Source organism: Eubalaena glacialis, chromosome 4, assembly GCF_028564815.1.
Source record: "Eubalaena glacialis isolate mEubGla1 chromosome 4, mEubGla1.1.hap2.+ XY, whole genome shotgun sequence".
NCBI lineage: Eukaryota > Metazoa > Chordata > Mammalia > Artiodactyla > Balaenidae > Eubalaena > Eubalaena glacialis.
The window spans coordinates 158,197,635-158,207,964 of NC_083719.1; the positions used below are offsets into that span (position 1 = coordinate 158,197,635).

Consider the following 10,330-nt stretch of genomic DNA (forward strand, 5'->3'; position numbering starts at 1 on the left):
CCATGGACAGGAAGTTAAGAAAGAGGCTTTTAATGAAAATATAGTATGCAGAGGGCAAAGGCCAGGGGCCCTTGTTTAAGAAGGAACATGAGGACCCAAGAGGCTTCCTGCCCCTGTGGACAGCAGAGCCAAGTGCTACAAAAAACGCCTGGAAGGGTGGCCTGGGCCCAAGGTGCCTGCCCTGCAGGGCTCAGGGGGGGCTCAGCACCCCGTCCTAGGTGGGACTGCCAGCAGCCAGCAGCAAGGTACGGGGAGCACCTGTTCCCACACGGTCCTTTTAGTCCATTCCAACAGTACTCTGAGCAGCCCTGGAGGCTTGGTGAGGGCTCCAGCCTGGCAGAGCAGAGGGTGGGCTGAGGGCAGAGGTCGTTCCAGGAGGCGAGGGTCATAGCCAGGTGCTGCCGCTGTGTGAGTAGCTGTGCTCCTGGCCCGCGCTGAAGCCCCGCAGCAGCTCAGCCTCGCCCCCGAACACCAGGCTCTCCACGTCCACCTCCAGCTCCTCTGCACAGGGAGCAGGCCAGTCAGGGGACCTGGGCCACTCAGCCCACTCGACCCCTCCGCTTAAGGGCACTTACCTTGGTCTGAGTCGGAGCGCTCAGAGGAGAGGCCCGAGGAGTCCAGGCTGTCTGCTCGCAGCCGCTCGCGCTCGCCAGCCCCGGCCAGCCCCCGGAGCTGCTCCAGCTGCTGCCGCAGGCTCTGCTGCTTGCTGCGCAGCTTCTCCTTGAGCCGCCGGGCCCGCTGCTCCTGCTCCTCCAGCTTCTGCAGATCCGAGGGAGCAAGGGGCTGGGGTCAGCTACCTGGGGTCTCGGGCCTCACCCCAACACCACTCAATGGCGGACCGTGGCCACGTGGTGACTGCTTGCTCCAGACAGGGGCTCACTAGATCTGGGCCCCAGAGGGTTGCTCCCACATCCTGCAGGAAGCTAGGCCCTCCTGCCCTTCTGTCCCATGTAAATGGCCCAGGAGTTCTGTCCAGATGGGTGGAGGAGGGAGGGCACCACAATCTCAAAGGCCCTCGGGGCCCAGTCAAGTGATGTGAAGGAGTGGAGTGTCTGGTGTCAGGCAAAAGGGACTGCAGGGGACTGGGGCACACCAGTGAGTGCATACTAAGGCTCGAGGCAGTGGCCCAGGCCAATTACTGCCACGTGGAAACAGGCCCAATGTTGCCAGATCTCCCAGTTTTTTAAAGAGAAGCAGGGAAATCACATTTTTTCATGTCAAATGTCCTTTTAAGTGCTGCCAACTAATTTAAATTTTTAGAAAACTACAGAACAAACAAAGGCTACCAGTTTGTAACTCCTCAAGACCCTCCCAGGAGTCCTAAGTCTTCAGCATTAGTCCCCTCCTGCTGCCCCCACGCAAGCTCTGCCAGCCCTGAGTTCCAGGGACTGGAGGACCAAGGGTTCTCCCATCAGGGTCCTCAATGGACGGAAGCCTGCATTCAGTCAGCAAGAAGGGGAGAATTGGGTGAGGGAGCATTTGGACTGGGAGTAGATGCATGAGTAAGAGCTGCCCAGGCAAAGATAGGGGAGGAAGAAGCATCCAGGCAGAGGGAAAATGGGAAAAGCATGGAGAGTTCAGCTTTTTTGGTGAGGAATGGGGAAAGATGAGACCAGTGGCAAGGCCTGTGTTGTGAAGGGCCTTGAGTTTCACAGGAAGAAACTGAAACTGTCCTGTCAGGAGCCATGGAAGGTTTGCAGCAGGAGGCAGACCTGGACAGATCTATGTGGTGCAAAGAACATTCTAGGGCAAGGTGGGGAGGACAGCCAGGTGGAGGCAAAACAGGAAGCAGGGAGTCCAGGAGAGGGGTGACGGGGCTTCAAGGAAGGAGCAATCCCTAGGTCCTGCCCACGGGCCAGCCAGCACCCAAGGTCACACATCATCCCTCTGAGAACCAAGTCAGCAACTCCATGCGAGAAACTGGAGCCGGCTATCTGGCCAGGGTGTTATTCAGCCACAATGAGGAGAACGCAGGCACCTATGGGACAGTGCTGACAGTTTCCACACCACGATTTATTTGCTGCATGGCACCTCCATCTGTCTCTGCCACTGCCCCCTGTGCCCACAACAGGGCCTGGCAGAGCAGGTGCTCACTTGTTGAAGAAAAGAATGCAAGTCAGGAGACCTAGGCTTCGGTTCTGAATCTGCCTCTCATCAGCCGGCTCTGCCTCCATTTCTTCCTCTGTCAAAAGGGCCAGGAGAGCAGGAAGAGGCCTCTATTGTTTCCAAGTCCCTTCTAATCCCCACTCTGTGGAGCTGCCTTGTGCTTGAGTCAGCACACCCCACTCCCATCCACCAGGGGGCGCCGAGCTCAGCCCGGGCAGCAGCAAGAGCCCTGGGAGGGTGGCTCACTCGCGTCCTCTTGGTACTTTCCCCCTCCTGGCCTCTGGAGCTGCCTCCCAAAGCAGCGTCAGGACACCCCCTCCCCCGCACCCCCCCCCCACACCCGCCGAGAACAGGAGGCCTTCAAGGATGGGGGAGAGGAAGAGCAAGAAACAGCGCTCTCCAGTCCGAGGGACCCTTACACATGACCCCTCACAGAATGCCCCCCATACAGAGGAGGAAATGAAGTCCAGAGAGACTACATAACTCGCTCAGGGTCTCACAGTTGGGATCCAAGTAATAATTGCTGTAATAACAAGTGAACTTTTATTGGAAGAACTTGCTTAAAGCCTCAGAACAATCCTGAGTTATTTTCTGCTTTTCTTCCTACTTAACGAATTTGGAAACTAAAAGCACAGCGAACTGTCCAATGTCAGGCAGTTGGGCTATCACCTCAGACCTCTCTCCCCAGTTCCACCCAGCCCCTCCCTACTACCCCTCTCCAAGCATCCTGGCAAGCTGGCCCTGGGGCGCCAAAGTAGCTTCTTACCTGGATGTGCATCCTGGCCCGGCGCAGAAGGCTCAGTGTGGTGTATCGGGCACAGTCAGCCCCCAGGGGCATCTGCTGCTTCAGCTGCTCCAGGCACCGCTTCAGCTGGGCCCTCCTGTGGGGGAAGGGGTCTAGAGGGCAGTGCCAGCCCAGGCTTGCTGGCCAGATGAGGGACGGCAGGGGAGGGAAGGCCAGAGGGAGGCAGTTCCTGGGGCCTGGTGCTATCAGGGCAGGGTTGGGACTCACCTGCGCTTCTCCAGCTCGTTGTGCACAGACCTGCCAATGCCAGGGAGGATTGGGTGAGGGGGCGTCAGCTACTGCCCACACCTTCAGTCCCAGGGCTCCCAGGGCCTCAAAATTCACTACAGATTTGTGTCCCAAACTAGCCCACTGTGCAGACCTTGTGCTGGCCTCAGGCACCTGAGTCCCAGGCAGAGGCAGAGACAGTAAGGAGGCCTGCCCAGGTGACTGTGGGGTCCAAAGGAGGCCCCCTAGCAGCAATCAAGAAGGGCTTCCTGAACAGGTGACATTTGAGCTGAGCCCAGCAACACAAGTTACCCAAAATGGGTAGTGGGGGGAGAGGCATTCAAATTGGGGGGAACAGTGTGCAAAGGGTTGAGAGGAGGAGAGAAAAGGAGAAAGCCTGTGGGGGAAAGCGAGTGGTTTGATATGTGCAGTATTAGGAGTGAGTGCAAGCAGGACCCAGAACTATTCACCGTTCCAAACACATCAGGAGTGCTCGAGAAATAGTCCTTGAACGAAGAGTGTGTGTTTGGGGGATGGGGAAACGGCAGGAGGTGTCTGAATGCCTTCAGAGCAGGGTACCTGGCCCAGAAGATGCGAGCAATAAGGAGGAAGTTGGCAGTGGAGGGGCCCGATGAAGGACGGCGCCCATCCCCCCAGATTCCCCGCTGCCCCAGGCCCTCCTCACCGCCCACTGTCCAGCGCGCCAGGAGCTTGGGGAGACCGCTTCCTCCTCCTGTGGACTGGGCCCGGACTTCGGTGTGGGCACAGGGACGCATAGCCATGCTCTGCCTCTGCGAGAGACAGCCCCCGCTCGCGTCAGGCTGGGGCTAGTTCCAGCGGGGTCCCCTGGCACGGCACGGTCAGGGAGGGGCTTTTGGCTACAGGGCCATTTCCCCAACCCCTCCAGCCCCACTGCCCGAGGACCCCTAAATTGAGGGCGGGGGTGCCCCAGGACTACTGCCCTAAGGCCATGCATCCTTCAAGTTGGGAGCCAAGTCCAGCCCAGGCCAGTGTCAGCGAGGTCGCCGCCTGGAGTCCGACCAAGGGTTCTTCCTCACCTCTCTCGCGGCGCTCCAGGAACTCCGCCGCCTGCAACAAGACCTGGATGTTGCTGGCCACGGGTTCCATGTCGGCGACAGCTGGCTGCGGGCGGGCCTAGGGTGCTGGCCGGAGCAGCGGCTGCACCACTTTTGTTACAATGTAACTGACACGGTGCAACAAACACAGACGCCCGGCCCGCCCCCGGAACGCCCCGCCCCGGGACAGCCCAGCTCTTGGCCCCGCCCCTGGAACGCGCCCGGGAACCGCAGCCCACCCTCCGCGAGCCCGCCCGCCCCCTAGGACTCCTGTAGGGCTTCTACGGGCGCCGGCTCCAGGACCGGCCCTTGGGCGAACTCCCGGGCTGGGGGTGGGGGTGGGGTTGTGCTGCGTCTTGCCGCTTCGCTCAGCGACCCAGCGCCGGTTACTTGGCTTTTCTGGGCCTCAGTCTCCAGCCCCGTGCTGGTGGCGAGAGGCCCGCACACTGAGTGGTGCTCTGGGGGCCGGTGGTCCCGGGGAGGCCCCTGGCTCCGCCGCTGCACGTGGGCGCCGCGGAGGCGGGGCCGGCGGGCACCCTAGCCCATTTGCTCTTTGCCTCTTGAGGCTCGCGGACGTCACCTTGGGGGGCGGGGCAGGAGGGCCTCTCAGGCACTATTGGCTGCGTGCGGCTCCGCCCTCTCCCGCTGCTGGTCAACACGTTCGGGCGGGAAAAGGAGCAGGTTTCAAATTTGAAAACCCTGGCGATGGGGGCGGGGTTGAGCGGGGAACGGGGCCCAGTGCGCAAGGGGGGAGGGGCGCGGACCTGGCTCCTGCGCTCCAGGGTCTGTGCCCTTGCCTGCTTGCCATCTGCCCCTGTAGCCCTCGCTGGGCTCCTCCTCCTCATCTGCAGGGAAGCTGTTGTTGCTACGAAAACGTCAGAAGGGTAGCAGCTTGAGAACTGGCTTGCTTCAGAGTCCTGGGTTCTGGAGCCAACAGAGTTGAGTTCCTCTCCTGTCACCGCTACTTCTCAGCTGTGTGACTCGGGAAGTGCCCTCCCTCCTGTAAGCTCGGGAAGCCCTGAGACAGCGTCGTTGAAAGATCAGAGCCCACGCCTATGCCGTGCATTTCCAAGGCTTGTTGCAACCTCGCGCAGGCTTCTTCCTCCCCCAGAGCCCCTGGTTGCCTTACTCAGAGTCCATGAGCCCTTCTCTTTTTTTTCCAATATTTATTTGTTTATTTAGCTGCGCCGGGTCTTAGTTGCAGCGTGCGGGATCTCGCTCCCTGACCAGGGATGGAACCCGGGCCCCTTGCATTGGGAGCGTGGAGTCTTAACCAATGGACCACCAGGGAAGTCCCCATGAACCCTTCTTTAACGTGACTTTCTAGCCTCCCGAAGAAGATGATGCGGTGATTTCTAGGGGCAGCACCAGTAGGTGTAGCCACACCTTTGGGGACAGTGACAGTCTAAGGGTGGAGACCGGAAGATGAAAGCAGCTGTTACAGGGTGGAGCATTACTGCCAGGCTGGGGCTGAATCTGTGACCTGGAAATGGAGAGGAGGGAGAAGGAGGAACTAGATTCTCTATAAAGAGACAGTCCTGGGTAAACACATGGCACATGGCAGTCAGTCCTCAGTTCCTTGGAAAAAAAACCTTTGAGTTTCTCTAAGAGTCAATTCCAGAGGAATCACTGACATGCTCAGCCAGAACTGCTGCCTGGGACTATCCACCCATTCACCCACCCATTCACTCATGAAATATTTGCTGAGCACTTGCTGGACCTTAGGCACTGTGCTGGGAGCTGGAGAATACAAGCATGGGCAAAACCAGACAGGGTTCTTGCCTCTGCAGAGATCTCAGGCAGAGAGACCGACATAGTAATCACACAGTAGAGATACACTCTGACACGTCCTCACAGGAAAAGACACAATGTAAGGGCACGTCCTAAGGAGCATTTGACCTAATCAGGGAGGTCAAAGAAGGTTTTTCTGGGGAAGTGGATGAGTAGGTTTTATCTATGTATAGGAGGAATGTAGAATTCCAGACACACTAACAGCAGGTGCAAAGTCCCTGAGGCTGAAAGGAATGTATGCAGATGGAAAGAAAGCCAATGTGGCCAGCATAGAGAGATCAAAGAGCATGGAGCAGGCTGACACTGGAGAGGCTGGCAGGGCCCAGAACAGGCTGAAGTGTTCCCCAAACCCCCACCTGCAATTAGTTATGTCTGAAGAAAGGAGTCACAAGACTTGTGAATGAATTTCCAATTTTATTTCACTAAAGTCAGCACCCACACAGTGTAGGCACAAACCCACTAGTCAGATATCTGGGACCCAGGTGGCCCAGCCTTGGAGCAGGGGTAGGATTGGGGCAGGGTTGTGGGGGAGTGTCTGAAGGAGGAGAGTTCCCAGCAGAGGGAGGGAGCTCTTAAAGAGTTAGGGCTGCTCCAGCTGGAGGCTGTGGAAGTGAGGCAAGGGCTGCAAGGGGGGCTGGAGTAACCACATTGAGGAGTTTGGACTTCATCCTAGGAGGGTAGGATTCGAGCTAGGGAGCAACATGGCCTCAGGCCTCCCATGAATTGGGCCAGGGCCACTGGCCAGAGGAGCAGGAAGCAATCCTTCCCAGGGAGCAGGCAGGTGGGGAGAATGGGGCTCCTGCCCCAAGACCTTGGATGCCCTTCTGGGCCCCTCTGAGAAAATGCTAGTGCTAGTGCCATCTGCACAGGGCTGGGCAGAGGCCTCCAGGGCTCTTGCCCCCTCAGCAGTGACTGGTCTTAGAACCTCTTCCCCAGACCCCCAGGTCCTGCATGGTCCAGCCTGCACACTGCAGCCTGTGGCCTCCCTGCTGGCTCCCCACCCCTTGGCCCTGCCTGCCTACAGTAATTGTGGCTATGCTGCCTGCACTTCAGTGCAGGTTCTGTCAGAAACCAGTATCCTCTGGGCTCCAAGGGACAGTGCCTGCCTCTGTGCCCTGAGTGGGAGAGGAGAAAGAGACCCCTACCCTGCTGCCTTGCCCCAGTAGGACTCCTTGAAGAGGGCAGCTTGCAGGGCCTTGGCGCCAGGCTCACCATCCTCTCCCACCCTAAGGACAGGATGCCTGAGGAGATGGCTCCTGCTGTTCCCCTAGAACCCTTTCACTTCATTCTCCGAAGCTGAGAGTAACAGCGGGAGGGGAGGTGGGGGTTGGGGCAGTATTGTAGCTAGGGCCTGGCTCAGACCCCGGACCCTGCCCAGCCCCCTCCCTATGCTCCCTGCCCCAGCCTCTCCCACTTCACTCATCCTCCCCTTTTCCCAGAGAGTAGCATTGTACTCCTGCTGAAAGGCCCACCAGGAATCCCTCAGCCCTCAGGACAAAGTTCAAGCTGGGCTGTGCCCCTCCTCCTGCCATGTCAGGCCACACACCCTGCCCTTGCCCATTTCCCTGCCTCCGCCAGCTTGGCTTAAATGTCACTTCCTCCAGGAAGTTCTCAGGCCTCCAGTTTTCAGAGCACCCTTCTGAAAGCAGCAGTGGCCCTGTGTCCCTCAGGGTCAGCCTCCTCTGTCTGACTATAACCACGGTGATAGAGGAAGCCAGTGTTAAGAAAGGGGCTTGGCCAAGCTATAGTAGGGGAGCAGGGGGCGGTGGGCCTTGGTGGGCCTGGGTCTCTATGTGCACAAGAGGCTGGTGGTGTAGCAGTCAACAGGCCCCCAACTTGGAGGCCACAGTTGGAATGCCACCCTCCCAGGCATGTTGTCAGGGGCTGCACAACACAGTGATTGACAGAGTCAGGGAGGCTAGCTGCTCCCTCTTTAAGTGCAGCGGAATAGGCCATGAGGCCAGGCCTGGCTAGACTACAGTCCCAGTTACCCTGGATGGGGTCACCGGGAAAAGGCCTCTGTAGTATGTCCACTATTTGTGTCCACTATTTGTGTCCACTATTTTATTCCTGATATAGGTAGTTTCTCTCTCTCCCCGCGGCCCGTCTTTCTGGGAGTCTATCAATTTTGTTAATTTGTTTAAAGAATCAACTTTGGATTTCTTTTGCTCCTTTGTTTCTAGTTTCTTAAGATGGAAATGTACATAATTCACTTTATTCCTTTCTGCTTTTCTGCACATTGCTTTCACTGCATCCCCAAAACTTTGATGTGTTATAGTTTTGTTTTATTTTGTTTTTCATTCACATAGAGATATTTTCAGAATTTTTCTTTGACCTGAGACCTGTGGGTAATCTGAAGTGTTTTCCATAATGTCCAAATATTTGGGAATTTTCTAGGTGTCTTTTTGTTATTGGTTTGTAATTTAATTCTATGGTGGTTAGAGAATATACTCTTATGATTTTGATCATTTGAAATTTATCAAGGCTTGTATGGTCCAGTATATGATCTATCTTGATGAAGGTTCATAGGCATGTAAAAATAACGTGCATCCTCCGGTTGTTATGTGTAGTGTTCTCAAAGTGTGAAATTAAGTTGGTTGGACTTCCCTGGTGGCGCAGTGGTTAAGAATCCACCTGCCAATGCAGGGGACACGGGTCCGATTCCTGGTCTGGGACGATCCCACATGCCGCGGAGCAACTAAGCCCATGCACCACAACTACTGAAGCCTGCGCGCCCTAAAGCCTGTGCCCCACAACTACTGAGCCCGTGTGCTGCAACTACTGAAGCCCGCGCGCCCTAGAGCCCATGCTCCGCAGCAAAAGAAGTCACCGCAATGAGAAGCCCGCGCACCGCAATGAAGAGTAGCCCCCGCTCACCACAACTAGAGAAAGCCCACGTGCAGCAACAAAGACCCAACACAACCAAAAAATTAAATTTAATTTAAAAAAAAATTAAGTTGGTTCATTGTGTTGCAAAAAAGAAAAAATGTTTATATCCTTACTGATTTTGTTTTGTCTACTAGTTCTATCAAGTACTGAGAGATAAGTTTTAAAAATCTCCAAATTTAATTGTGGAATTGTCTATTTATCTCTCTAGTTCTGTCACATTTTACTTTATATGTTGTGAAACTCTAGGTGCATATGCATTTATGATTGTTATATCTTCTTGTTGACCTAATTATTTTTGTATTCTGAAAAATCCCTCTTTATCTTTGGCAATCTTCCTTTCTTTAATACCATTTTGATATTAATATAGTCACAACAGCTTTTGATTAGTGTTCTCATAGTGTGTTTTTTCCCATCTTTTTACCCTTAACCTAACAGTGTCAGTATTTAATATGTTTATCTTGCAAATAGCATATGATTGGGGAGTTCCCCCCCTGTGGTCTGATAATCTCTGCCTTTGAATTGTGTTTAATAAAATTATTTTGACATAGTTGATTTTAAGGTCTGTCATTTTGATTTTTATTTTGTATTGGTCCCATCTGTCTTTTTCCCCTTTTCCCTCCCTTTCTGACTGCTTTTGGATTATTTGAGTCTTTATCAGACTTGCATTGTATATCTACGATTGGCTTCTTATCATTACCTCTTTCAAGTGGTCTTTCAAGTGTTCACTTTAAGAACTATAATAATATATATCTTGGGACTTCCCTGGTGGTCCAGTGGGTAAGAGTCCGTGCTCCCAATGCAGGGGACCCAGGTTCGATCCCTGGTCAGGAAACTAGATCCCACATGCATGCCGCAACTCAAGATCCTGCATGCCACAGCGAAGATCCCGAGTGCTGCAACTAAGACATGGCGCAGCCAAAATAAATTAATTTTTGAAAAAAAGATCTATAATAATATATGTCTTTAAATTATCACAGTCTACCTTTAATTAATATTATACAATTTTAAACATAATGTAAGAAACATAACCATTATGCTCCCTTCTACTCTCTACCATCATTTTTACTACTGTTGTTATATATTTTATTTCTATATGTATTAAAATTCCTAAAACATTGCTATAATCCCACTTTAAACAGTCAATTGACTTTTTAAAAAGTAAGAATAAGCAATCTTTTATATTTCATCACACTTTACCATTTCCAGCATTCTTCATTCTGTCCTGTAGAGCTGAGTTTAACCTGGTACTGTTTTCCTTCAACCAAAGGAACTGCCTTTGGCGTTTCTTATAGTGTGGGACTTTTAACAACACATTCTACCAGCTTTTGTTGAAAAGCATTGAAAATGTATTATTTCATCTTCATTTTGGAAGCATATTTACACTACATATAAGATTCTAGGTTGACTGCCTTTCAGCACTTTAGTTACGTCACTCATTTGCCTTCTGACTAGTATT

The 10,330-nt window shown here is 53.8% G+C and overlaps 1 protein-coding gene across 1 annotated transcript; it reads right to left on the bottom strand.

Moving 5' to 3' along the window:
- Nucleotides 1-116: 116 nt before the first annotated feature.
- Nucleotides 117-4,294, bottom strand: MXD3 (MAX dimerization protein 3). Its single transcript, XM_061188512.1, has 6 exons — nucleotides 4,177-4,294; nucleotides 3,804-3,909; nucleotides 3,119-3,148; nucleotides 2,873-2,987; nucleotides 576-759; nucleotides 117-501 (listed from the first exon to the last, which is right to left on the bottom strand). The coding sequence occupies exons 1-6, from the start codon at nucleotides 4,244-4,246 to the stop codon at nucleotides 386-388; spliced, it is 621 nt and encodes a 206-aa protein (XP_061044495.1). The 5' UTR covers nucleotides 4,247-4,294; the 3' UTR covers nucleotides 117-385.
- Nucleotides 4,295-10,330: the final 6,036 nt, after the last annotated feature.